This window comes from Acinonyx jubatus, chromosome C1 (genome assembly GCF_027475565.1).
Source record: "Acinonyx jubatus isolate Ajub_Pintada_27869175 chromosome C1, VMU_Ajub_asm_v1.0, whole genome shotgun sequence".
NCBI classification, from domain to species: Eukaryota; Metazoa; Chordata; class Mammalia; order Carnivora; family Felidae; genus Acinonyx; species Acinonyx jubatus.
Window position 1 is genome coordinate 148,579,829 of NC_069381.1, and position 26,756 is coordinate 148,606,584.

At 34.6% G+C, this 26,756-nt stretch overlaps 1 protein-coding gene across 8 annotated transcripts in view; it reads left to right on the top strand.

The window, feature by feature from the left end:
• The window catches only part of SLC4A10 (solute carrier family 4 member 10), a 305,973-nt gene that overhangs the window by 107,715 nt on the left and 171,502 nt on the right, over positions 1 to 26,756 (top strand). For all 8 annotated transcript variants that reach the window (XM_053215162.1, XM_027055634.2, XM_027055639.2 and 5 more), the window contains one exon: positions 14,407 to 14,488. Coding sequence is in view for 7 of the 8 variants with exons in the window: in XM_027055634.2 (XP_026911435.1) it covers positions 14,407 to 14,488 (82 nt within the window). In the remaining variant the exon portion in view is untranslated. The remainder of the gene's footprint in view (positions 1 to 14,406; positions 14,489 to 26,756) is intronic.

The following is a 26,756-nucleotide window of genomic DNA, read 5'->3' on the forward strand; positions in this document are numbered from 1 at the left end:
TGCTTTCTTCATCAGGATGTTATAATCATGGGATATCTAAAGAAAAAAACCTGTCATGAAAAAGACTGGGGATGTATATCTTTTGAAGTCCCTGATACCACCTGCTTTTGTACAAGTTGTGCCATTTGCCTGGAATGCTCTTTTTATTCACCTTGATAATCCCATTTGTCCTTTTAAGATTCAGTTTAAGCATTAGTGGTATTATTGCATTCTTACCAATAGTAACATAGCTCCAAAATGGGAACAAAAATGAAACAAATGGGTTGAAATCATAGGGAGGCAGTTTTGGTCTCATTCAGTCATTCACTAAATTATATATATAATTATATGAGGCATCATTAATTTATTAAGTAATTGTCAATTAATATTATATTAGTATATAATTATATATATAATTTTGTGAGTGAATGAATCAGTGAATGAATGAGATCAAAGTCTGCCTTGCCATGATTTCATCCCATTTGTTTTAGATACATAGATGATAGGTAGATCGATCCTGAGAATACAAAGGTGGTCTTATAATCTTACAATATCTCTAAACATTATCACTTTCCAAAAATGGAGTGGCTTTACTTATGTCATACTTAGCTGTCTATTACTAGATTTGTTCAAGCAAAAATCAGACATATTGTGATATTGTAAATGGTATTCCTATGTTGGGGAGATATTGCATCAGATGACCTCTATGATTATGCCTGGGAAGCATAAGATTGGAACTTCTCACTGGAAGAGTGGGAAGAGCTAATGCCAACAAAATAGAATTAGAATCACATCTTAAGGCATGCTTTTTGTTTTTTCATAGATAATCTGTTATACTATTGAACTTGATTTTAAACTATATTCATAACAAATGGCAAAAAAGCCGTGAAGCTTACCACATAGGAAAGCGCTGATATTTTTATTTTTCTTCTGTATGTTGACATATAGTAGTTATGATTAGGTAACAATAATGAGATCCTAAATACAATGACAGTTGATGTATCATGAAGACATACATTTCTAGTCACTTAATAAATGGTATTATGAATTGAAATTGTGCTTGTAAAACAAAAAAGAAATTGTGCTTGTTAGTTGTTTGATCAAACCATCAACAACTGATGAAAATAGAAAGCATTGTTTTTATTTCATTACAAATGCCTTTCTTCAATTGAATCTTCTCTTTTGATTGTCCAAAAAAATGTCTCTCATTGCTTCTATTATATGAAGAACCAGCTGTCACAGATTATATGAAAGAATAGATAAATTAGATTTTTTAAAATATGAAATTCTGTTATATTAAATACAAATCCAGTTTCTTCATTCACATGTGTATCTACTCCTAACCTTCCCATGTTGCACTCTTTTTTCTCAATAAATTGTATGACTTGGTTAGATAGAGGGCTTAGCTTTTGATACATGAGATGTATTCACTTTTTCTTTTCTTTTTTAAATTTGCTTTTCTCAATCACTTCTTGAGCTAAAAACTTTTTTTTGCTGCTAAGGAAAAGGAGATCTGTATTAGTGTTCACATTTTCTTTTTCTTTTTAATTTTTATTCATTTTGAGAGAGAGCTTGAGGGGGGCGGGGAGAAAGGGAGAGAGAGAATCCCAAGCAGACTCCAGGTTTAGCGCAGAGCCCCACACGGGGCTAGATCCTAGGACCTTGAGATCATGACCTGAGTTGATATCTAGAGTCAGATACTTAACCAACTGAGTGCCCTGTGTTTACATTTTCTATTTCTGATCCTAATTGTTGGTCTTTTTCAAAAGAAATACTGATTTTCAAGAAAGAAGGATACAATATATTAAGGGTTAATTTATGTCACTTCAATAAGTTTTATATATACCTTCAATAATTTATTGCTATCTGGCAATAGCAATAGGTCCTAAGCTTTTGGTTCCTATGCATAGGAACCTAAGCTTCCTAAGCTTCCTCTGCTTTGGAACCTAAGCATAGGTTCCTATGTCTTTGTATGTGCTAATCTTACTGCCTCATTTCCTGTCCTCCACACTATCTCAATAATTATTCTTCTTGAATAGGTCCTACTAAGGACCTATTATTTGCGTTGTCTAATGTTCTCTTGAAGAAGAGGTCAGGAGCAAGAGACACTTGTGCTGAAAAGCTAAGATTTAGAAAGCCATATTATATCCTCCATAAGATAATTCACAGTAGTTTGAAATCAGATGGCTTCTCATTTCTGAACCATATGTATGAGTCCGTGCTTAAAGTATTTCTCCTGTGCAGAGAAAGAATTATTTTAAAAGGCGTTAAATTATAAAATAATTCATAATCTTTGCTTATATGATGGGAAATAATGTGAGTCACACCAAGATCTTTATTATGTAGATACACCCTCACTTTCCAGCTTCATTTTTATGCTTTTTTGGGTATCTTGTACTATGATAATCATATCAAACAATTGGGCTTTTCTAATTAAGTGTAATTTTTTCCTATGTCTTTGTATGTGCTAATCTTACTGCCTCATTTCCTGTCCTCCACACTATTTCAAAAACTATTCTTCAAAGTTTAAATTGGCTCAACTTCTTTTCTGAATTTTTGCTGAGGCAAAGAACATGGGTTTGGGAGTTAGATCAAAGTTCAAATCCTGCTTCTGACACTAGCTCTGTAATCTTGCAAAACTTACTTTATTACTGTGAGCCTCAGCTTCCCATTTGCAAACTGGGGATAATATCCTATAGAGTTTAGTGAGATGATGTTTGAAAAGCATCGAATATTGTCTGTGGCCATTATTAGCAATTGTCGTAGTTCATTCAGGCTGCTGTAACAAAGAATACTATTAACTATGTGGTTTATAAACAGGAATTTATTTCTCACAATTCTGGAGGCTGAGAAGTTTAAGGTTAAGGCTTCTGTAGATTCAGTGACTGGTGAGGGCCTACTTCCTCATTCATAGATGCCATATTCTGTCTGTGTCCTCATACAGTATGAGGCGTTAAGGGAGCTTGTTGGGGTGTTTTTAGTAAGTGCATTAATCCCTTTTATGAGGGCTCTGCCTTAATGACCTAATTACCTCCCGAAGACCCCACCCTCAGATATTCTTACAATGGGGGTTGGGTTTCAAAATATGAATTTAGTGGTAGACACAAACGTATAGTCTATAGCAGTAGTCATATGAGTCTTAACTGTTGATGAACAAATGATTGATAAAGGAATGATTGAACTTTCCTGGTTATTTCACTTCTATAAACTACATAAATCTCTATATAAATTATAGACAGGGGTTCTTTCATAAAACTCTATAGCTCCTTATAAAATCAGTCGTATCATGACATTTTAAAGTCCTCCCATATTTGGGGAGCCTGGGTGGCTTAGTCAGTTAAGTGTCGGACTTCAGCTCACGTCATGATCTTGTAGCTGCTGGGTTTGAGCCCTGCGGGTTAGAGCCCTGAGTCAGGCTCTGTGCTGACCGCTCAGAGCCTGGAGCCTGTTTCAGATTCTGTGTCTCCCTCTCTCTGACCCTCCCCTGCTCCTACTCTGTCTCTCTGTCTCAAAAATAAATAAACATTAAAATGTTTAAAGTCCTCCTATCTTTAACAGTTTATTTTGCTGAACTCTTGAGTTCCATTGTCTATTTCTAAATTGTACGCCCTCTGGTTTAATCTCAGGGACTATGAAATAGACCTGTTGACAGATTTGGCTTCTGATTGGAAGGCTTACCATATGTCTATTTTAAAATTACACAATTGAAATTGTTCTGTAAAATAACCTCTATGACAAAATTAGGAACAAGGACAATAAAATTAAGCTGGGATAAACCCTAAACACTAAATATCTGGCTACAAGACATTGTTTCACATATAAATTATAGATTTTTGCCATAAAGATGTATCTTCTTCAAAACATAATGGCAATCAGTACTTCTCAGTTACTTGATGTTAGGATAGTGATAGCTAAATATATCTGGCTGCTTGCCAATTATTTGATTGACTCAGTTATGAGCTATAATCTTTCTGTAGAATTTGAAGTCTTATGTCTTTCTTTGTTCTCCTAATTCCCCTTCCTTCCTTGAAAATTCTGAGGAAAGTTAGAGATACATAAACATAAATAAGGTACATATACAACGCATTTTAAAGTATTATTTTCCAAGTTACTATCATTTTTTCCAAATTACTATTAAGAAAATAAACATAAATTCTTATATAAACTTTGCATCTACATTTTTTCCCATTCTTTCTGTCCCCATAATGTTGACCCTTTCTCTTGGATGTTTTTCATTGGTTTTTCTCACAGTTCCATTATTGTCATCCCTTTTCATGTTTAAATCTCTGCTCTCACTTAGCTATTTTGGCACCAACGAATATCTTCTTTACTACTTTTTTCTTAAATTCTTCCTTTAAGACCTTTCTTTATTTCATAAAAAAGCAATTCTACCATTCTGTTGCATTTTAAAGGCGTACTTTTAAATAACTACCCAGTTGTGCTCACTGTTTTGATGTAAATACAGTAATTTATCTCTATGCTTAAGTTTTCCATCATTTAATCTCTATAAATACGAATAATGAAAAATTATTTACATTAGTGAGAAAATAGATAAAAATCTAAGTGACCAATACTACAGGAAGGCTTAACTAAACACTAAACTATATGACATCAACAATAAAATATGTAATCACTAGAAAGTACAAATTTGAGGAAGTATAAATATAAAAATGTTTTCTTGGGGTTCCTGCGTGGCTCAGTTGGTTGAGTGTCTGACTTTGGCTCAGGTCATGCCATGATACCACGGTTCGTGAGTTTGAAGCCTGCATCTGGTGTCAGCACTAAGCCCATTTCAGATCCTCTGTCCCCCTCTCTCTGCCCCTCCCCCGCTCATGCTCGCTCATGCTCTTTCTCTTCCTCTCTCTCTCTGTCTCAAAAATAAATAAACATTAAAAAAATGTTTGTTTTCTTGTTAGGATAGATCAAGCTATGCTGCAGTAACAGCTCTAAAATCTCAGTGGCTTCATGCAATAAATACAATAAATGTGGGTCAGGGCTGAGACTGGGAACTTCTCTTCCACTCAGTTGCTCAGGAATTCAGACTGACAGAGGCTCAGTGATTTTACAGATAACTGCACCACCGGATCACCTGATCTGCTTGGTCTCTACACCTGGGAAGAGAGAAAATGGAGAAATCACACTCACTTTTCTGTACTTTGGTCCAGACATGATACACCATCACTTTGATTATGTCCCTTTGGGCAACACTAGTTCTACAAGGGCCTGGGATATGTATAATACTCTTCTTGTAGTCCAGGAAGAGAAAGAGGACAACATGATATTGTGAACACTAGTAATAACCATACTTTAAGATTAAAAAATCAAAATATATAACTGCTTTTGCATATTTGTTTTCTATAGATTAGAGGAGAATGTAGAAAATTATAAGATTTCAGAAAGAAGGCTTGAATGTTATTTAATTTTTTTCTACCCAAAATTTGTTATTGTTAATGTTATTTATGTGGTATGTAAAAATTGGGAGAAAAATGGCTAAGCTTTAAGAAAATGGATCAGTATGTGACACAGTAGAAGGAACATGAATTTTAAAGCCATATAAAATTTGATTCAAATCCTAACCCTACCTCATATTAGTTGAACAAACTACTCTTGGGCAAATTATTTAACCTGTCTTAACTGAGCTTCAGATTTCTCATCTTTGAAATAGGGATAAAAATATCTATCTTCTAGAACTGTTGGGAGGATTATATAAGATAAAGTGTATTTACCTAACACTAATATAGAACTCCCTGGTACTGTTCTAAGCATGTTAGCATGCTTTATATTAATCTTCATAAAAATCGTATAAAGTAAACACTATAATCCCCATTTTGCATTTGAGGAAATTGAGGCAGAAAGAACTTGCTTAAAGTCACATGGCCAAGTAAGTAGAAGTACCAGAACTGGATATGAATCCTGGTGGTCTGGTTTTAGAGATTTTCTTAGCTGCTATGCTGCTTCCTCTTCTGGACCTTTTCTAGGTGCCTATTGTTACCATAAGTTTAATAAACAATAAACATTTATAGGTATAATACTAGCTATAAATCAGTTTTGGCTGTTTCTATTATATAATACATAGAGGGACAGATAATTCATATATATTTCTAATAATTGGAGTTTGGTTCTTCTATGTAGTAGAATAAATTCTCACATCTCAATCAAAAATCAGTTTAATTCAAATAATAGTCTTTGGTCTTGTGAAGGGAATAAGTAGTTGAGGAAACATAAGAATAATCCATCTTCGTAAGAGAGTTGAGCAAAGCAGAGGTTGGGGCGCCAGCCTCCGCACACAGTTGAAAATGCACGTATAACTTTTAACTCCCCCAAAACTTAACTACTAATAGCTTACTATTGACTGCAAACCTTACTTGATAACATAGGCAGTCAATTAACACATATTTTGTATGTTATATATATTATATGCTGTATTCTTACAATAAAGTAAGCTAGAGAAAATAAAATGTTAGTAAGAAAACATAAAGAAGAGAAAATGCATTTACTGTATTTATTGAAAAAATCTGCGTATAAGTGGCCTTACACAGCTCAAACTTCTGTTGTTCAGTGGTCAGCTGTACACATTTTTACTCATCCTTTGCCTTTATGTCATTTCCCATTTTTAATGTAATTACATTTTCCCCATGTCTAGGGTATTTATATTTTCTTTCTATATATCCCTTGAATTTTTAGATAATTAGAAAATTTAAGAGCACAAGTGTTTTTGGTTGGTTGGTTTTTTAGATCTAAAGTGGGAAGTAAATAAAGTGGCCCTCTCCATTGGCTTTCCCACATTTTTGACATTTGTATAGGAAAATCAATTTGCTTAAAATGGGTACTAAATATAGCAAAAGCCATTTTTTTTTAAAACTACATCACTACTCAGATTATTACCACTTTGCCTATGACATTGTAAAGCATACCACTAAAAAACAATCACTGGAGTTAAAGAAAAAAAACACCAAACTGGTTAGACTTGCTTACTTTGCTTTTTAAGTATTTAAACACTATACTTTTATAACTCAAGTGTATATGAAGTATCTCCTTGCACTGCTTGTTTTCTTATCACTAAAGTTCATCTTCTAATGTTTTGTTTCTTACTCCTCAGTACCCTTTTAGTTATCTAAAAATATCTTTGAATTATTCCATGTTGCTTATAAATATTATTTTACTATCCCCATTCTCTGCCTTGATTTGTTGATTTTGCTTCTATTAGGAAACTTTCTTTCTATCTTCAGATTGCAAATTTTTCAGTATTCAAGTCTAATTCAGGTATAAGTCAGGTACTATGAGCTTATTTCTCTTTAAATAATTCATATAATTAACTTTTGTGTATATAGGCCAACTCAGAACTGTCCTAATTTGTGATGAGAAGGCTAATATTTATGTAGTGCTCTAATTTCATAATTCTTACAAAGTTGTAAGGAACAAGTCTTTACTCACTACGGAGAGACTAAAAATTGCTAATTGTATTTTAAAGTGTATATGTAGGTGTTTATCCTCTTCTTAGAATTAATACTAATTGATATCACAACTCTCTAGTATGTCAGTGAAACTATCAGGATTTGGGGTTGCAGGAGTGGAGAAGGGTATTGATGAAGAGTTATAAATGTTATTATCTTAGGATAAAGCACAGATAACTACATGAATAGAGACCAAAAATGACCCTTACTTACACTAAAGTAGAAAACAACTTAATATGTATTAAAAAAATCAGCTAGAGGGGCGCTTGGGTGGCTCAGTCAGTTGAGCATCCAACTTCAGCTCAGGTCATGATCTCACAGCTCGTGGGTTCGAGCCCCACGTCTGGCTCTGTGCTGACTACTCAGAGCCTGGAGCCTGCTTCGGATTCTGTCTCCCTCCCTGTCTGCCCCTCCCCTGCTCATGCACTGTCTCTCTCTCTCTCTCTCTCTCTCAAATATAAATAAACATTAAAACAATTTTTAAAAATTTAATTAGAAATGGTCTTAGAAATCATGAAGTTGATTTTTAAACTCATCTTATTTTTATTTTCTTTATATTTCTTTATGTCCTTTAGTTTCTTGGCTTGGGATTCCTTCTTGCATCTGAGACCTTTTTTCTGGGGTCATTGGTTTTCTTCCTAAAGTATATACTTTGAAATTCCATTACAAAGGATGCCTTGGTGATAAATTCTCTTTCTGTTTGTCAGAAGGGTGTTTCTTGATTGATAATTTTACTGGGTATCCACCTCTAGATTTATAATGATTTTTCCTTAATATTCTGAAGATTTTATTTTACTGTCTTCTGGGGTCTATTTTTATTAGTTTGTCATTCATTTGTAGGTAATCATTTTTTTTTTCTCTTCTTGCTGTAACAATGTGTCATTCTGCAGTTTCACATGATATTCAGAGGTGTTAATTGTTCTTTAATTATCCTGTTTGTGATTCATTGTGTTTCCTGAATCCTGTTTTATCAATTCTGGAAATTTTTTACCTATTATTTTCAAATAGTACTTCTTCCTCATTTTCTCTATTCTTATCTTCTAGAAATCCATTTAGGTATATGTTAGACTTCATCGTATTATCCTCATTTTAAAACTTACCTATTTCATGTTTTTTTCATATCCTTGTCATTTTATGCTATGTTCTGTGTGATTTTTTTCAGATCTTTTTGCCTGTTCCCTAGTTCTTATATCCTTTGTCCAGTCTACTGCTTTGCCCATCTTTGGAATTTTTAACCTTAAGGAATATATATGGAGAGAGATATATATATATGTACTGTATATATATATATATATATATATATATAGAGAGAGAGAGAGAGAGAGAGAGAGAGAGAGAGAGAGTTTTATATAAATATATGTGGAGTTTTTAAGGATTATATATGTAAGTACATATAAGTATAAATATAAATGTATATATATAAATATATATAGTTTATATGTGTATATATATATATAAATTTCTAATTTCTAGAAGTCCTCCTTTTTTACATCAAGATTTTCAAACTTGGGGTGTCTGAGTGGCTCATTTTGTTAAGCATCCGACTTTGGCTCAGGTCATGATTTCATGGTTTGTGGGTTTGAGCCCCTCCTCTGGCTCTGTGCTGACAGCTTGGAGCCTGGAGCCTGCTTCTGATTCTATGTCTCTGTCTCTCTTTGCCCCTCCCGCTCTCTCTTTCTCTCTCTCTCTCTCAAAAATAAATAAACATTTAAAAAATAAAAAAAAAAGATTTTCAATCTCATCCTGGGTTTTAGAGGTTTTCTTTCCAGACATTTGGATTGTTAGGAGAACAGTAGTTCTGTAATTTATTATCTAGTCAGTCTTGCTCTGGGTTCAACTAATGTCTTTCACCCTTATTCAAATAAGTAGTCTCTTGTCTTGATACTTGCAACTGAACTTCTACTTTGTCCCCTTGTCTGCCTGGAAAAGATACATTGATCTTTTAAACATCAGCTCACATGTCTTTTTTAATGGAGTCTTTACTTTCTTGGAGAAAAATAATAACTGTTACGGCTGAACATCCCCTGTATGAATTTAATAATGCCATTGTGTGTTGTACTGAAGGTGAAGTCTGTAAGCTCTTTGAGGGAAGCAGCCATGTCTCATTTATTTCTGTGGCCCCAGTGATACAAATAATAATATAAATAACAATGAAAATAAATAACATTTTTTGAGAACGTGGTGAGCAAATTCAAGACCAACAGATTATAATGGCTAATGTTGGAGAAATTACTGCCTGTGTTCTCTTCTAGAATTTCTATGTTTTCATGTCTCACATTTAGATCTTTAATCCATTTTCAATTTATTTTTGTGTGTAGTGTTAAAAGGTGGTCCAGTTTCATTCTTTTGCATGTAGCTGTTCAGTTTTCCCAGCCCCATTTATTGAAGGATAGGTTGCTTTAAAAAAATTAATGTGATAAATAGTCCAGGGAAGAATAATGAAATGAAAATGAACTGCTCTGTCTTTTATTAACTCATTCTCAAATGAGATGAGAATTATCAAAAGGACATGAAAAGTTTGAGTTGTTCTGCTCATGGGATTAACTGTTAGATTTTGATAAATTAGAAAAGTTTCTGTGGATATTGTGCTCAAGAGTTATGGTAAATCAGGAAAAAAATGCATTTTTGTACACTCATAGAGAGCTTCATGATATTTACAAACAATTATAGAAGAAATTGTTGATATATTTTCCTAAATATTTTAACACCTAAATGTGCTAGCCCATGTTAATTGCTCTTTCATGAGAGACTGTACTGGTTCAAGGTCACTTCAAATATGAGAGCTGAGCTAGAAAGCTCTTTTTTCCGTTATTGCTCTCTAGTAATTGTTCAGTAAAAATAATAACAGCAAACTATTCCCTTTAAAGACTTTCTTTGGAGGTAGAAATATTCCCAATTTACATTTACATACATTTGGATTCAACACAAGTGTATTAAGACACTTCTAACATTAAGGTTTAGAAGTAATCAAATTGTAGAAAATTATAATTTTCTACATATAAATTATAAATTATATTTGGTTATGTCAGTTATATGTTTGCTCTTAAAATAGTTGAATACAAATTCAGTTTAGTCATAAGCAGAGTTTAACTGGAGAGGATCTTAGATAATACTATTTGTTCCTTCTTTCTTGGGAAGGCATGGAGAAAAGTACTTAAGTGGAACTAGGAAAAGCAAACCATTACTCTCTTGTTGGGAAAAAAAATGAAAATAGTTCATCAAAAGATATATATGTAATTACATAATGTGTCCCTACACTTAACATGACAGAAACTTCAAAAATTAAAATATTGATTTGAAAAATATAGTATTGCTATTTGTTCATTTAGTTAGAGGCCTATGTAAATGGATTTAAGATGTGATTTCTGTGTGAACTAATTGCTGTTACTCTGTCCCAGGGTCATAGTCTATCCCAGTGTTTTTCAAATAACAGGTCATAACTTATTTTTTAAAAGTTTATTTATTTATTTTGGGAGAGAGAGAGAAAGAGAGAGTGCAAACAGGGAGGGGCAGAGAGAGAAGAAGAGAGAGAACCTCAAGCAGGTTCCACGTTGTCAGCCAGAGGTGACGAGGGGCTCAAACTCATGAATCGCGAGGCCCTGACCTGAGCTGAAATCAAGAGTCGGACCCTTAACTGACTGAGCCATCCAGGCATCCGTACCACTAATTTTTAAGTACTGAAATAAATTTAATGGGTAGTGACTAGTATTTTTAAATGAAACAGAATATCCTGGAATAGAAAATATCATACCACATTGTTTATAGTAAGGGTAAATGTTGGTTTGTGAAACTTTGTTTTGATAACGTATATATGAATATGTGACTGTGTTGAATATATATTTCTCACTATGGGTCATGCCCCCCACCCCCAAATTTTAAAACATTGTCTTATACTATATACTGGAATAAATGTTTACCCAATAGTGTAGCAAGGGTAAATTGTATTGAGAGGCAATGCAATAGATTTATGTGTTTTCTCTTGGTGCTAGACTTTGTTCTAAGTAAGTAAATACATATGGATATTAGGGTACATTAATGTATTTGATGTTCAGCAAATCTAAAAAGGGTAGCAATACAAAATGAATTAGAAATGTTCTTACTGGTGTATTTGGGATTACCACATAGTCTGGTGCCCAGTGTCACATGTCCCTGCATTGTCTTCATTCATCACACCCTTGCTTACTTGCTCTTGGTCAGAGGGAGGAAGGGGAGTACTCTGTTAAAAAGTCTTCAGTAATATTGAAATAATCTTTTGAACTATCTCCACAGTAGAGGAATTTCACTATATGTATTAGTATTAAGTTGTATCTTGGGAATTTTCAACCTAAAAGACCAGACATTTGACATTTGATGTTTCTATGGTCTATCTGGAGAGTATTTAAAGTTCTATGAAACTGCAAAATGAGTCACTTACATTGAGTTACATTCATATTCTAGCTTCAAGTTCTTTTCTTTCCATCAATGAAACGTTAAAATTAGGGCACTGCAGCTTGTAATTCATATTGTAATTAAATAACCAATTATTTCCTATTTATATTCCACTTCTACGTCTGCAAAATTTTATTTTATCTCAATATCCTAACATTAACTGTTCAGTAGAATTATCTTTTGTACGTGAATAGTATATGTAATGTATATAAGTAAGGAGAAAACTGTTTTGTATAAGTTGAAAATTGATTCAGGCCCTTGAAATAAGAATTAAATATTTTATATACAGGGGCAAACATCTGTATAAAACTTCCCATTATGCAATTGTTTTAAAAGGCTGCCACTGTAATGTATGGTGGAATAATGCTTCTTCTGACCTCTGAACACAGATGCATGACTTAGCTTTTGGCATTCTTCCTAACACCCTGGAGGGCAGAGATATATTCCAATGTGACATATATTTGAATATGTCTTGTACAGAGGATAAATGCAATTTGTAAACATATCAGGAATAGATTCTAGAGAGGCTGAAATTTGCATTTGTCTAGTTCAGGAAAATTATATAAATATATAAGTCTTTAGTTTTTCTATTGCTATTTTGCTCAAACCAACAGATTTTTAAAACTTTGCCAAATACAATAACAGTAGGCTCTGAATCATATCTTAATTTTCGTGTTTTCTCTCATTTGTGGTATAGGTTTCTTTCGTTCTGATTTCAGGCACTGCCCTGACCTGTCTCAGCCCATGTTGTCTGAAAGACACAGGACTACAGGCTATAAACCATGTTTTTCTACTGTGTGTCTTGCTGCGTGTGAAGCATAGGAGAGCTGATCTTTCTACGTTGAATAGGTCCTTACTCTGTAACCCTACAGTTTACAATACTGATTTCTAAAACATGGAGGCCAAATCTTTATCAAGATTATGCATGGGAATTTAAAGCTTTCGAAGAAGAAACAGAAATCTTTAATTTTTTCTAATAGTCATATACTAGAACAGGCTTAGAAATACATGTTGGAAGATTTATTCATCTTTAGCCTACCTTTTCGTTTTCTTTCCTTTCCCTTCCTACCTTTTTTCCTTGTGTTCAATGTTCACTTTTAAAGCAATTTTTATACAGATATTCACAATCAAATAAAATTTGGAAATACTGTCTTTCACTTCATTCACTATTTTGTATTTCGGTCATTCCTGCATGGTTTAATGGATTATACTTTCCCCTCCCCCCCCATTATTTTATTGAATACCAAATCAGTGAGTATATTGTTTTCAGTGTATGTACACTGCTCAGAAGAGAGAACCTCCATCCAGCCATTCTAGATAAAAGAAACTCCCCCAAAACAAAAAAAACCCAAAAACCCCAAAACAAAATAGAAAAAACCCTATCTGTGTAGAGAAAGTGTAATGTATAGGATTATAATTAAAAGTTTAGTTTGAATAAAATGCATTAGACTGAAGCAAAGTAATTAGAGTTGTAGTTTACCTAATAATTGCTGGTAATTGCTTTCAAGAGATTAGATCCCCCAACCCCATTTTATTTTTATTTTATTTTTTCAATATATGAAATTTATTGTCAAATTGGTTTCCATACAACACCCAGTGCTCATCCCAAAAGGTGCCCTCCTCAATACCCATCACCCACCCTCCCCTCCCCCAACCCCATTTTAAATGGCAGTGAAATTATTTCACCTTGCCATAGCATTAGTGGCGTTAATACTAATGATTTCCATATTTTCCTTGTATAGTCCAAATGTCATTCTTGTTAACAAGAATTCTTTATCAGAGATAAAAAAATGCATGTTACGAAATTGACAGGATAACTGTTTTCTGTTTTTCATTTCACTAACAAATGATGGCAACTGGAATGTTTGACTACCTTCGATTTCATGGAAAGTCAAATGACATTCTTCTCTGAATATGTGGTTAACTTAAATTTAATCTCCTTTTTAAACTAACACTCGATAATCAAATAGAAAGTTGTTTACATTTGAGTGATTGACTTAAACCCCTAAAATATTGGATTTAAATTATAGTTTATTTTCTGAAATTAAGGGAATTATGGGAATATATGTACACTAGTCCACTTTTATCTGTGATTGACCTGAGGTCTACTATGGCCAGGAAGCATATGATCTGCCTTCTGAGATACCATCAGAAGTTCAATAGTAGGCTAATGCTATGTCATAGTGCCTACATACATGATTCACCTTGCTTCATCCCATCACATAGGCATTTTATCATATCATGTCATCACAAAAAGGGTAAGTATAGTGCAAGAAGATATTCTGAGAGAGAGAGACCATGTTCACATAACTTTTATTATAGGGTATTGTTATAATTGCTCTATTTCATTCTTATTGTTAATCTCTTACTGTGCCTTACTTATAAATTACACTTTATCATAGGTATGTATGCATAGCAAAAAACATAGTTTATATAGGGTTTGGTATTAGTGTGATTTCAGGCATCTACAGTGGGTCTTGGAAAGTATCCCTGTGGATAAAGACAAATGAAATGTCATTTAATCTTCTTTCTTCCCATTCTACAGAGAAATGATGAAGAGGCAGTTGTGGATAGAGGTGGAACTCGTTCTATTCTCAAAACACACTTTGAGAAAGAAGATTTAGAAGGTAAGACCCTTTTCCCCCTTTGGGATAGTTTTTTTTATGCTTTCTTAAAGTATTTCAAAGAGAAATATGAAGTTTGTCACAATTTGGAGAATTGTAAAAGTAGATATCAGAGTCATGGTGGCGGTGGTGGGTTGTGGATATGATTGCTTTAACGCAGCCTGAAATGCCACCAGGCAGACCTAAAAACAATGAGAAGTATCCATTCATCCAACATACATGTAATGAATCTCTACTATACATATTCCAGACATTGTGTTGTATGCCAGTCTTTCAGTAATTATTGCTTCAGGAATTCCTATCAATTGGGGAACGAAGAAAAAAAAGTTACGACAGTCCAGCACATTAGGTGTTACATGAGAGGGGACAATAGGACAGGAAGGGCAGCTAGTCCAGCCTATGTTGTCAGAGTAAGCTGTCACTGAAAGAAAGTTAAAGACAACTGGCATTCTAGTTTCACTCAGATATGTGTGAGAGGTGGAGGCATCAATAGGAAGAAGATCAAATAAGTCAGCAGGGAGGTAGTATGGTCTGACAGTTCAGTGGATGGACTCTGAAACCAAACAGCACTGGATTAAATACGAGTTCTGCCCCTTATTTGCTATGAAAACTTCAGCCAGTTAACTTCTCTGCACCTCAGTTTTCTCAACTGTTAAGATTAGGATAACAATGATTGCACTCTGTGCTGGCAGTGTGGAGCCTGCTTGTGATTCTCTTGCTCTCCCTCTCTCTCTCTGCCCCTCCCCTGCTCACTCTCTCTCTCAAAATAAATAAATAAACGTTTAAACAGAAGATAGGGATAACGGCCAAGATATGGAAGCAACCTTACTATCTATAATACACAAATGGATAAGGAAGAGGTCACACACGTACACATACACACGCACATACGAATATTACTCAGTGATAAAAAAGAATGGGATCGTGCCGTTTGTCATGACATGGATGGACCTAGAGGGTATTATGCTAAATGAATTCAGTCAGACCAATAAAGAATTCTTATATGTGTAATCTAAAAAAATAAATGAATAAACAAACAAAAAACAGAATCAGAACTGTAAGTACAGAGAACAAACCGATGTCTGCAGAGATGGGTGGAGGGATGGGCAAAATGGGTAAAGGGGGTGGTAGACCTATGCTTCCAATTACGGAATAAGTCACAGGAATAAAAGGTGCAGAATAGAATAGGGAATATAGTCAATGATATCATCACAGTGTTGTATGGTGATAGATGGTAGGTATACGTGTGAACATAGCATAATGTATAAATTTGTCCAATCACTATGTTATACACTACTGAAACTCATGTAACATGGTGTGTCAACTATACTCAAATTTAAAAAATATAAAATTTAAAAAATAAAGTAAGGGTAACATTAGAATATATTTCATAAAGTTCTTATGAGAATTAAGGGAAAAATACTTAGAATAGTGCCTGGCATAAGATTTACATTAAGTCTTGATAGTTATTACTACACCACAATTTTTTTTCCAAGGATTTTTGTTTGTTTGTTTTTAGTTTACATCCAAATTAGTTAGCATGTAGTGCAGCAATGATTTCAGGAGTAGATTCCTTAGTGCCCCTTACCCATTTAGCCCATCCCCCCCTCCTACAACCCCTCCTGTAACCCTCAGTTTGTTCTCCATATTTATGAGTCTCTTCTGTTTTGTCCTCCTCCCTGTTTATATATTATTTTTGTTTCCTTTCCCTTATGTTCATCTGTTTTTTCTCTTAAAGTCCTCATATGAGTGAAGTCATATGATTGTTGTCTTTCTCTGCCTAATTTCACTTAGCATAATACCCTCCAGTTCCATCCATGTAGTTGCAAATGGCAAGATTTCATTCTTTTTGATTGCCAATACTCCATTGTATATATATACACCACATTTTCTTTATCCATTCATCCACCGATGGACATTTGGGCTTTTCCCATACCTTGGCTATTGTTGATAGTGCTGCTATAAACATGGGGGTGCATGTGTTCCTTTGAAACAGCACACCTATATCCTGTGGGTAAGTGCCTAGTAGTGCAATTGCTGGGTCATAGGGTAGTTCTAATTTTAGTTTTTTTTAAGGAATCTCCATACTGTTTTCCGGAGTGGCTGCACCAGCTTGCATTCCCACCAACAGTGCAAAAGAGATCCTCTTTCTCCGCATCCTCGCCAACATCTGTTGTTGCCTGAGTTGTTAATGTGAGCCATTCTGACAGGTGTGAGGTGGTATCTTATTGTGGTTTTGATTTTACACCACAATTTAATGTACACTCCTTATTACTTCATTTTCATTTTTAACCAGAAATTATTATTAGTGAGACACAGGTATATGATATTTTTCACCTTTTGGTTAAAAAAGTAATCTTAAGTAAAAATAATCAGAGATAATTCTTAATAATCCACCACAGCTGAGAAGTAAGGAATATTCCTCCTAGGAATTGTCAGGTAACTAAATTACAATGGAATTCATAGTTCTTAGATCTTATATTTAGCTACAACAATTGAATAACAGGAGAATTGACATAATATTTAGAGTAAACTTTCAGCAAGTATACCTACTCAGTGCCTGACATTTTGTGTGGTGCACAGAAAATATGCAGGTCTGGGAAGGTTATACTTCCTGAGTGGGTGTAGTGATTTGCTATGCAATCTATTTTCATTACACAAATTGAAGGGAGCGCAAACTTGAAAAATCTAAATTGATAAAGGAGAATATAAAGATAATTTCTCCTTGGATTTGAAATGCCATTATATTACATTTTTTCCCCAGTAGAATATTTACCAGCTACTAATGTCCTGTCATGAATTAAACTACACTTGTATTCACTAAGCATATTTAAGAAAACTCAGTAAAGCAAGAAGTTGGCCTAAAAGTATACTCATTGCAGGAAAAAACCATCTTGGGTTTAAAGATTGTGATAATCTACACACAGATAATTGAAAGTTAACAGTTTAATAATTTATAAAAATTGCAGTGACATACTGGGGCGCCTTGGGTGGCTTAGTCGGTTGAGCTTTCAACTTCGGCTCATGTCATGATCCCATGGCTCGTGAGTTCAAGCCCCACTCCAGGCTCTGTGCTGACAGCTCAGAGTCTGGAGCCTGCTTCGGATTCTGTGGCTCATGGGCCTCTGTCTCTGTCCTCCCCCGCTTGTGCTCTCTCTCTCTCTCTCTCTCACAAATGAATAAACATTAAAAAAAAACAATTAAAAAATTGCAGTGACAGACTGAATGTTCCCTTTGGATGGAAAATACATACTACAAAAACAGAATTTAATAAGTTTATTTTAATTATTTTATCAATGTGTATTATATACATATTTTCTTACTTGGCATGGTATTCAGGACAGTGTGATTAAGAGATTTCTGATTGGTGAACACAACTGGATAAGTCAGATTTTCTTCTCTTTACTGATATCTATAGTGGCCATTTTAATCCCAGAAGAGAATAATTGTGGCTAAGTCACTGGTGATTAAAATTAACATCACAGAGTGTAAATGTAACATTGCATTTTAGAATCTTGAAATAAAATAGAAAAAACTTACTTATTTTGACTTTCTAAATATTTGTTCTGCTCCCAGACCATACTAAGTAGATAGACATCCTAGCATCTGAGGGTGCTATACAGGATTCTGCTGTGATGCACACAAAGAATCAATAGATCTATCAATGGTTCCTGGACTGATTATTCTGAATTAGAAAATAATGCAGGTATAGTGTGTTGGATGTCATGGTTCAGGAAAAATCGACTGGCAGCATAATATAAAATGGGTAAGGGGAGAGTGCCAGTTATAAAGATAGCATTGCTGCAGGTAATGTGGGTAGTAGTTTCTCCTTTGGTGTAATTAAAGGAAACAGCCAGAGCTCCACATTTTAAGAGCTTCTTTAGCGGGGCGCCTGGGTGGCTCAGTCGATTAAGCGTCTAACTTTGGCTCAGGACATGATCTCACAGCTGTTGAGTTCGAGCCCCGCTTCGGACTCAGCGATGATGCTCAGAGCTTGGAGTCCATTTCAGATTCTGTGTCTCCCTCTCTCTCTGTCCCTTCCCCTCTCGTGCTCTCTGTCTCTGTCTCTGTTTCTCTCAAAAATAAATAAACATTAAAAAAAGAACTTCTTTAGTAATGTAGATAAAACACAAATAGATATTTATTTTAAATAAAATCGAGTTTGGAATTACTATTGAAGAAAAATACACAATTTATAAACTCTTCATTCAATTAAGATTTTAAATTTGAAAATTAGTGTTTATCGGATTTATATGTATGTAAGAGTTATTAATAGCTAATAGAATTACCAGTATAATGTAACATCCTGTGCACAGCTTGTAGAAATGCCAGGTGGTTAAAAATATCTATAAAGTCTCAGGTGAAATATGTTTAATGGAAATGATCACTTGACCATATTAGCAGCTTGGTATAGTATATTAGCTAATGTATTCACATATATTATACATTTTGATGAATGTTATGTCAAATGTATAATTTCTCCCTCCAAATATGTTTTTGTTTTATGTGTATCTTGTACCATTTTTCCTCTTATTTCCTATTACCTAAAATCAAGAGCATACAATTTTATTAGATTCTGTTCACCTCCTGTTTTTCTACATCAGACAGTTAGTAAATTCTTTGAATCTATCTTCGGGGTGTCTCTTCTCATTTCTTCTTTTTCACTCCCACTGCTCTTTTTCTTTCCCTCTCTGTATACTGGGTGCTCTCTTTCCCACAATCCACCCTCCTTAAAACTGCTAGTGTTCTTTCTAAGCTTATTTCTGATTCCAGTAGCAAAATGTAGTGAGCAGCAACTGATTCCCTGTAATTAGACCAAATCAGGATTGCAGGTAGAGCAAAAATTGTTGGGGTTTACCAGTTTTTATTTTTGGTCTCCCACATCCATGTGAGATTAGTACTGTACAAAGTATCAGGTTACAAAAGGAGAAATACATTAATATCCTTGAAATTCCTTCTTCTACTTTCCCTTTAATACCTGTGTGGTGGACAGATAAAATATACAGTGCTCAGTTATATTTGAATTTTAGATGAGGAATGAGTAACTTTTTAGTATAGGTATGCCATGCAATATGTTTATTTATTGCTTTTTACTTGCCAAATCTGATAACCTTAGTAGTGGATATTACCACGAACACTAACATCCCCTCTTAAGGATTGAGGTGCTTATTTCTCTGGTTGCTGTCGGTGTTGCCTGCTATTGTCCCACAGCTGAATTCTTCCCCAGAAATTACCTTCCCTGAAAGTAACTGTTTCTTGCTGAGGCAGCCACCTCCTCTGTGGCATCTTGCATTCAATGAACCATCAGTGAAGGAGTATAAAGGCCTAGCCCCTTTGCTTCAGTTTCTTTCAACTCTGAAGGGTGGTCTCAGCTTCAAAGCTCCTTCTGGAATCAATGAAGGCCTTTACTGCAACTGTACCATAATTAAACTTCTTCCTTTACCAAATGCTGCTGCCCATATTTCTGCAAGGGTGTTATTTCTGACAGTTTTCCTCAATAACCTCCCTGAACACAAATCTCTGTCTCAGAGTCTGTTGCTGAGGAACCTGACTCACTCATTCATCATTTTCCTGCTCCCTGAACAGTACCAAGAGACATATATACTTGGTAATTAGCAGGACCTTCACATTGGTGTCTTTGTGGGGCTAAGAACAGTTGTAGTGGGTGAGAAAGCTCTCAAACTACTTGTCTTGGCCATGAGAGTAAATGAAAATCAGTATTGCATGCGATACTGGATGGAAATGGCAGAGATTAGTGCCATCTTTGCAGAAATTGTCAAATCATAGAGGACAGTTGTGGATGATTACAGACTCAGCCAAATGGTGGCATCCATTGCCACTGCTTTGTCAGAAATGGAATCTTCTTAGAGCAGGTTAACATGACCTCAGGCATGTGGTATACAACTATTGATGGGGAAAGTGCATTTGTATCTATTACTATCAAGAAGGATTACCAGAAGTAAACATACCCTTGGAAAGTATAACAATATACATTTATGGTCTTGCTCCAGGGCTGTGTTAAATCTCCTACCAATTGTCATAAGAGAGTCCAAAAAGACTTGAACTGAGTGGATTTTCTGCAAAACATTTAAGTTGTTTCACTATACTGAACATATGAACATGAAGTGGCAAGTATGTTGGAGGCCTTGATAAGATAGATGGGTTCCAGGAGTGCCTGGGTGGCTCAGTCGTTCAAGCATATGACTCTGGGTTTCCGATCAGGTCTTGATCTCATGGGTTCATGAGTTCAAGTGCCACATTGGGCTTTGCTTTGATAGTGTGGAGCCTGCTTGGGATTCTCTCTCTCTCTCTCTCTCTCTCTCTCTCTCTCTCTCTCTGTGCCCTTCCCCATCTCTGTCTCTGTCTCTCTCTCAAAAGAAATAAACATAAAAAAACCCAGATGGGTTTCAGATCCTGTTTACTTGTGAATCTGTTAAAAGGATAGTATGAGAGTGCCAACACTGTACTGAGTCTGAAACTCTATGATGGATGGATAGATAGGTCTGGTCAGTTTCCACAGGCCCAATAAAAATAACCAAGTGCCCCTTCAGTTACCCTTACTCACTTAGATTCTCTCTTCATTGTCTACCCTGGTCCCACTTTTTCACAATTGATGCCTGTACTTTTTAAAGAATTTAATAATTTTTTCCAGATATGACCATGTTATATCTTCTGCAGGCATAAGAATAAATTAATGGCAACTGTCGTATGTCCTAGTAATAACTAGATGATAATAAAGATAAGAAAATTTAGTAAAGATGACAGCTATTATTTTATTAATTTTGACTGAACAGATTGATTTCCAATCAGGGCAACTGGGTTGTTTTTTGCCAATTTTTTAAAAAATGCTTCTTTTGTGCTAAAGAAATCATGATATGGAATTTACCATCTTAACCATTTCTAAGTATACAGTTCAGTAGTGTTAAGTATATTCCCATTGTTGTGTAACCAATCTTCAAAACTTTTTCATCTTGGAAAGTGGAAACTCTATACACATTAAGCAACTCCACATTTGCTCCCTACCCTATCCTGGAGCAAGCACCATTCTATCTTCTATTTCTGTGAATTTGGATACTCTAGATCCCTTATATAAGTGAAGTCATGCAGTATTTGTCTTTGTGACTAGTTTATTTCATAGCATAATGTCCTCAAGGTTTACCCATGTTGTAGCATGTGTTAGACTTCCTTTCCTTTTTAAGGCTAAATAATACTCCATTGTATGTATATACTACATTTTGTTTATCCATTCATCTGTTGATCAAATGATTGCTTTCATCTCATGGCTATGGTGAAGGGCACTGTTATGAGCATGGGAATGCAAATATTTCTTTGAAATCTACCTTCAGTACTTATGAATATATAGCCATAAGTGGGATTGCTGGGTCATACAGTAATTCCAGTTTTTAGTTTTTAGAAGAACTGCCATATTGTTTTCCATAGCAATTCATAATTTTACATTCCCATCAAGAGTGCACAAGGGTTCCAATTTCTCCACATCCTTGCCAATACTTGTGATTTTCTCAGATGTAGGGTTTTTTTTAATGTTTATTTATTTTTGAGAGTGACAGAGAGCACAAGCAGGGGAGGGGCAGAGAGAGAGAGACAGAGACAGAGAAGAGAGAGAGAGAGAGAGAGAGAGAGAGAGAGAGAGAGAGAGAGAGAGAGAGAGTCAGCAGGGACGGGCAGAGAGAGATGGAGACATAGAATCCAAAGCAGGCTTCATGCTCTGAGCTGTCAGCACAGAGCCTGATGTGGGGCTTAAAATCACAGACTGTGAGATCATCACCTGAGCCGAAGTCAGATCCACACAGGTGCCCCGTCCCTACTTGTGATTTTCTCTTTGGTTATTTGTTTTTGATAGAAGCCATCCTAATGGGTGTGAGGTGATATCTCACTGTGGTTTTTGACTTGCATTTTCCTAATAATTCGTGATATTGAGCATCTTCTCATATGCTTGTTGGCTACTTGTTCATCATCTTTAGAAAAATGATTGTTCAAGTCCTTAGCTCCTTGTTTAATTAGGTGTTTTGTTGTTGAGTTGTATGAATTCTTTATATATTCTAGATATTAACCTCCTATCAGATATATGATTTGGAAATATTTTCTCCCATTTCATTGGTTGCCTTTTGACTCTGTTGATTGTGTCCTTTGATACAGAGAAAATTTTAGTTTTTATGTAGTCCAATTTGTCTACTTATTCTTTAGTTGCCTATGCTTTTGGTATCATATCTGGGAAATCCTTGCCAAATCCAATGTCATAAAACTTTTCCCTATATTTCCTTCTAATTTATAGTTTTGGGTCATACGTTTAGATCTCTGGTCCATTTTGAGTTAAGTCTGTATATGGTGTAGAATGCTTGCACTTTTACCTTTCATGTTTCTTTGTTGCCTAACATTATAGCTCACATCTCCCCTCACAGGTTAAATATTTCCCCAAATCACTGATGTATAAAGAACCTATTTAGTGAGAGACTATTGTTTTCCATATTTTTAGCAAATGTTTGTATTTTTTACAGTCTGAGAATATAGAAGACACAGTAAACCCCAGGAATATTATTCAAGACTTCTGTTTAAAGCCTTTTAGTTTGGCCCAAATTGGTGCCTTCCCATCTCCGCCGTTTGCTAGTGATTTCCCTGCACACAGGAATAGAATGCCCACTTTTCCCATCCATTAGTGTTACCTGACTCCTCTGAGAAGAATAATTATTTTCTTCCTTCACACGTCTCTTTCTGAGTTTATATCTTTTTTATATTAATGTTATGTACATTATTTCTTATCTTTCTTTTTTGTTTATAAGCTTGTTTAGGGACAAATCATCATCTTACACATATTTACATTCTCCTGTGTTATCTAGCACTTTTTCTTGAATTAGGTAGGTACTTAAAATATGTTGCATTGAATCTCATTTATATGTCATTCAATAACATATCCCTAATCACATAAGAGTGAATTTATATAATGTAATTAGGTACACAATTAATGTTCATCAAATAATTACCCATGAAATTATTTTACATGTAAATACAGAAGTTTCTGATTATGTTGCACTGCACTGAGATAAATCAATCTAGTTATATTTCAATCTGATTTTCAGGAATTCATAAGTGTAGAACTGTAATGGAAAAATTAAACTTACCTTTAAATCTTGGCCTACAACATTAAATAAAAGAGACAGCAGACAGTAACATACTTTTAAGTCACGGATTTAATAAAGAAAAGTATACCCCTATATTGATATTCTTTTGTTCATCCCACTTGAGGAGAAAAATGGTTTACTAGTTTATTTCCTTTGGGGATCACTTACTAGATGGTGCACCCAAAGTGCACCTAGCACAAAATGATCATACAATATAGTTCTATCAATGGTAGTATCCTCCCACTTTCTTCCTTTCACCCCATTCCTGAGCTCTTATGGTAACTGAAATGGTTTTCTGATTATGATCATCATAATGTCAAAAGTGGTTTCCACCAAAAAACTAAAGATAATGAGTGCAGATCTTGTATTTATGACACAGTATTTTGCAATCAAAGTAAAAAATAATTGAAAAAAAAGGAAGGCAAGAAAGAGCCAAAATTAGGCCTATGAATTTTATTTCTAAACTTTTATCTCCAAGAGAAGGAAAAAGTGGATTCTGTTGGGAGAAACCAAGTTTGGCTTCACAAAGACAGAGGTGGGCTTTGAAGGAGGAAGGGTGTTCTGAAGGCAAAGAAGGAAGCATTTGTTATATTCTGGAATAGTTAATATGGTATGGCCAAAGCACTGGAATTTCTGCATGGGGCAAAGAATGACTGTAGATGAAGTTTCAATATTTGCATGAGGTAGTAGACAATGACTTAATTCTTGAAATTACTAAATGAGGAGAGTACTATTGTAATCTCCATTTTACAGTTAAAGAAACTAAAGCACAGAAGACTAATAGGCCAGGCCAAAGGACTAGCAAGTGGTAGAGCAGGGATTCAAAAATCACAAGGGTCTGGGCTTTTCACAACTGTATTGCAGAATTAAAGATAATACTGAGTCTTGTGTTGTAGAGGACTGAATGGGGCAAGGTGATTGGAGGACTTGGGCATTTGATCGTGACTATTTAAAAAAAAGTTAAGATTTTCATGTCCTGTTATAAAGAAATAAAGGATTCAATAACTAATACCCATATCACAATAGTTTTCTGAATAATTTTGCAAAAATTTGAGTTTTATAGTTAATAAATTACCATTAGAGAGATTCATTTCCATAAATAAGAGAACCTCTCTCTAACTGAAAACCAGTGAGATCATAATCTCATGTTCTCCTATTTTAAATTCTCGCCTCTGCTGCACCACAAAATGAATAATCTTATTGTTTCCTTATTCCACATGTCTTTTCTTTGAAAAGGGTTCATTTTTCCCTGCCATTATTGGTTGATTAGCTTTTGTGCCTTTAGTATTGTTGATATTGGCTCAATGTCAATTAATGGGGCAGTTCTAAGTGGTAGTTGGTCCATTGGTAATGAGTAGTGAAATTAGTTAATTACATAGGACCCATATGAAATTGTACATTTTGCCTGCCAAATACTTTGAATATTTGAGAATGGGAATTAGGCACATAGACTAATACTGAAGAATAGTCAATATTAAATTTCATTTCCTTCTTGAGCAATCTTTGCCACCTGAGCACATTTCATAATGAACTCTTGTATTTTACCATGGGTATCCTAAGAATAAAAAACAAATGAGAGAGTATTGTTTTAAATACTTTTATTTCTAAAATTATCATGTGAGCTATACATCATGTTCCGTATTTCTTCATTTTAGTCATTTCACATAATTTGTGTATGTGACACACATCAATATATTTTGATATATATATAATTTATTCATGATGCTTTACCTATTTGAAGTGAGCAACAACTTGATAGTTATTTATAATCTGTTTTTATGGTATATGGTAATTCCAAGAAAATTTGAAAGATCTTAAAGTATTTTTATAACTTTGGTTATGGCTTATTAGGCCATTTGTAAATAGTTATAGACATGTATTTGCTTGAGGACAGTAACATATATTGTAGTGTGTATATGTAATTATGAAATCCTGCAAATTTATGGTTTCATAATTTCAGGGTCCTGGATATACATTTTGTATCCCTTGCTTAGGATGATAGTTTTTAGGTAGCCGGTCTTAGGATAAAGCCCTTACTGTTAATCACTTTTCATTATTCTTTATAAGTCAAACTGTGTTTAATAATATTTCTACCCATCAAAGGTATGGTATAGCATTTAGGGTATTTGCTTTCTTTTTTTTTTTTTTTTTTTTTTTTTTTGGATGGAGGAGGGTATCTGCTTTCTAATGTGACTTAAATATATCATTTGTGAATTGAATAGGACTCTGTGTGTGTGTGTGTAACATTTTCAATCACTATTTCAGAGATATAGATGAAAAGAAATTCCTTTTCATTACATTAAATATAATCCTATAAATATTAAAAGAAGGAATTTTACAGCATAGAAAGTATCCCTTTAATCCTTAAATATTTGAATCCTTAAATATTGAAAACTTTGAAGACAGACCACAAATGACCAAAGCTTCTTAATATATACCATATAGGTTTATATTAATATTACCCTTTAGTTTTGCGTTTTCCAGGCATCTGAGACTTAAGGGTATTCATTATTTAGTGACACAGTTTAATAATGAGAGAGTAGGACCATGAAGGTGACATTGTGAAGTAGATCAACTTAGTCTACTTCTTGATTAATTCTAAATCTCTATGTCAGCTGCTAATCTTTCCTCCTGGTGTGATCCTACTTCAAAGCTCCTCTGTTATGTGTGAGCGTAGCCTCCTCAGGTTGTTGCCTTTCTAGAGGGTCGGTCTCACAGTAGTACACGCGGGGCTAGGCTACCACTCAGGTAGGACCTTTCTAGGGAAGTTGTCATCATTCACCAATATTTAATTAAGTGCTAATGGCATAGAAGCACCGGGCCCTTTTCTATTTCATACCCTGCATTCTCTAAGGAGGTTTAGATACTGGTGCTGACGATAGGGCACTTCAGTCCTACATCCCTTTGGAAAAAAATGTCACTCGCCACTTTGCACATAAATGTTTACATTAAAATATAAATTGATATAATAATTGAAAGAGGTCATTTTGATTTTTTGGATAATGCACACCTATAATTTAGCAGTACTGGTAGCACTGGAACCTCAATAGAATTAATTTCACTTTGCGTACCAGTATTCTGAGATTATTTTTCTGAATGCTGTCTTATATTTTCTCCAAGGAACCTTTTTACTT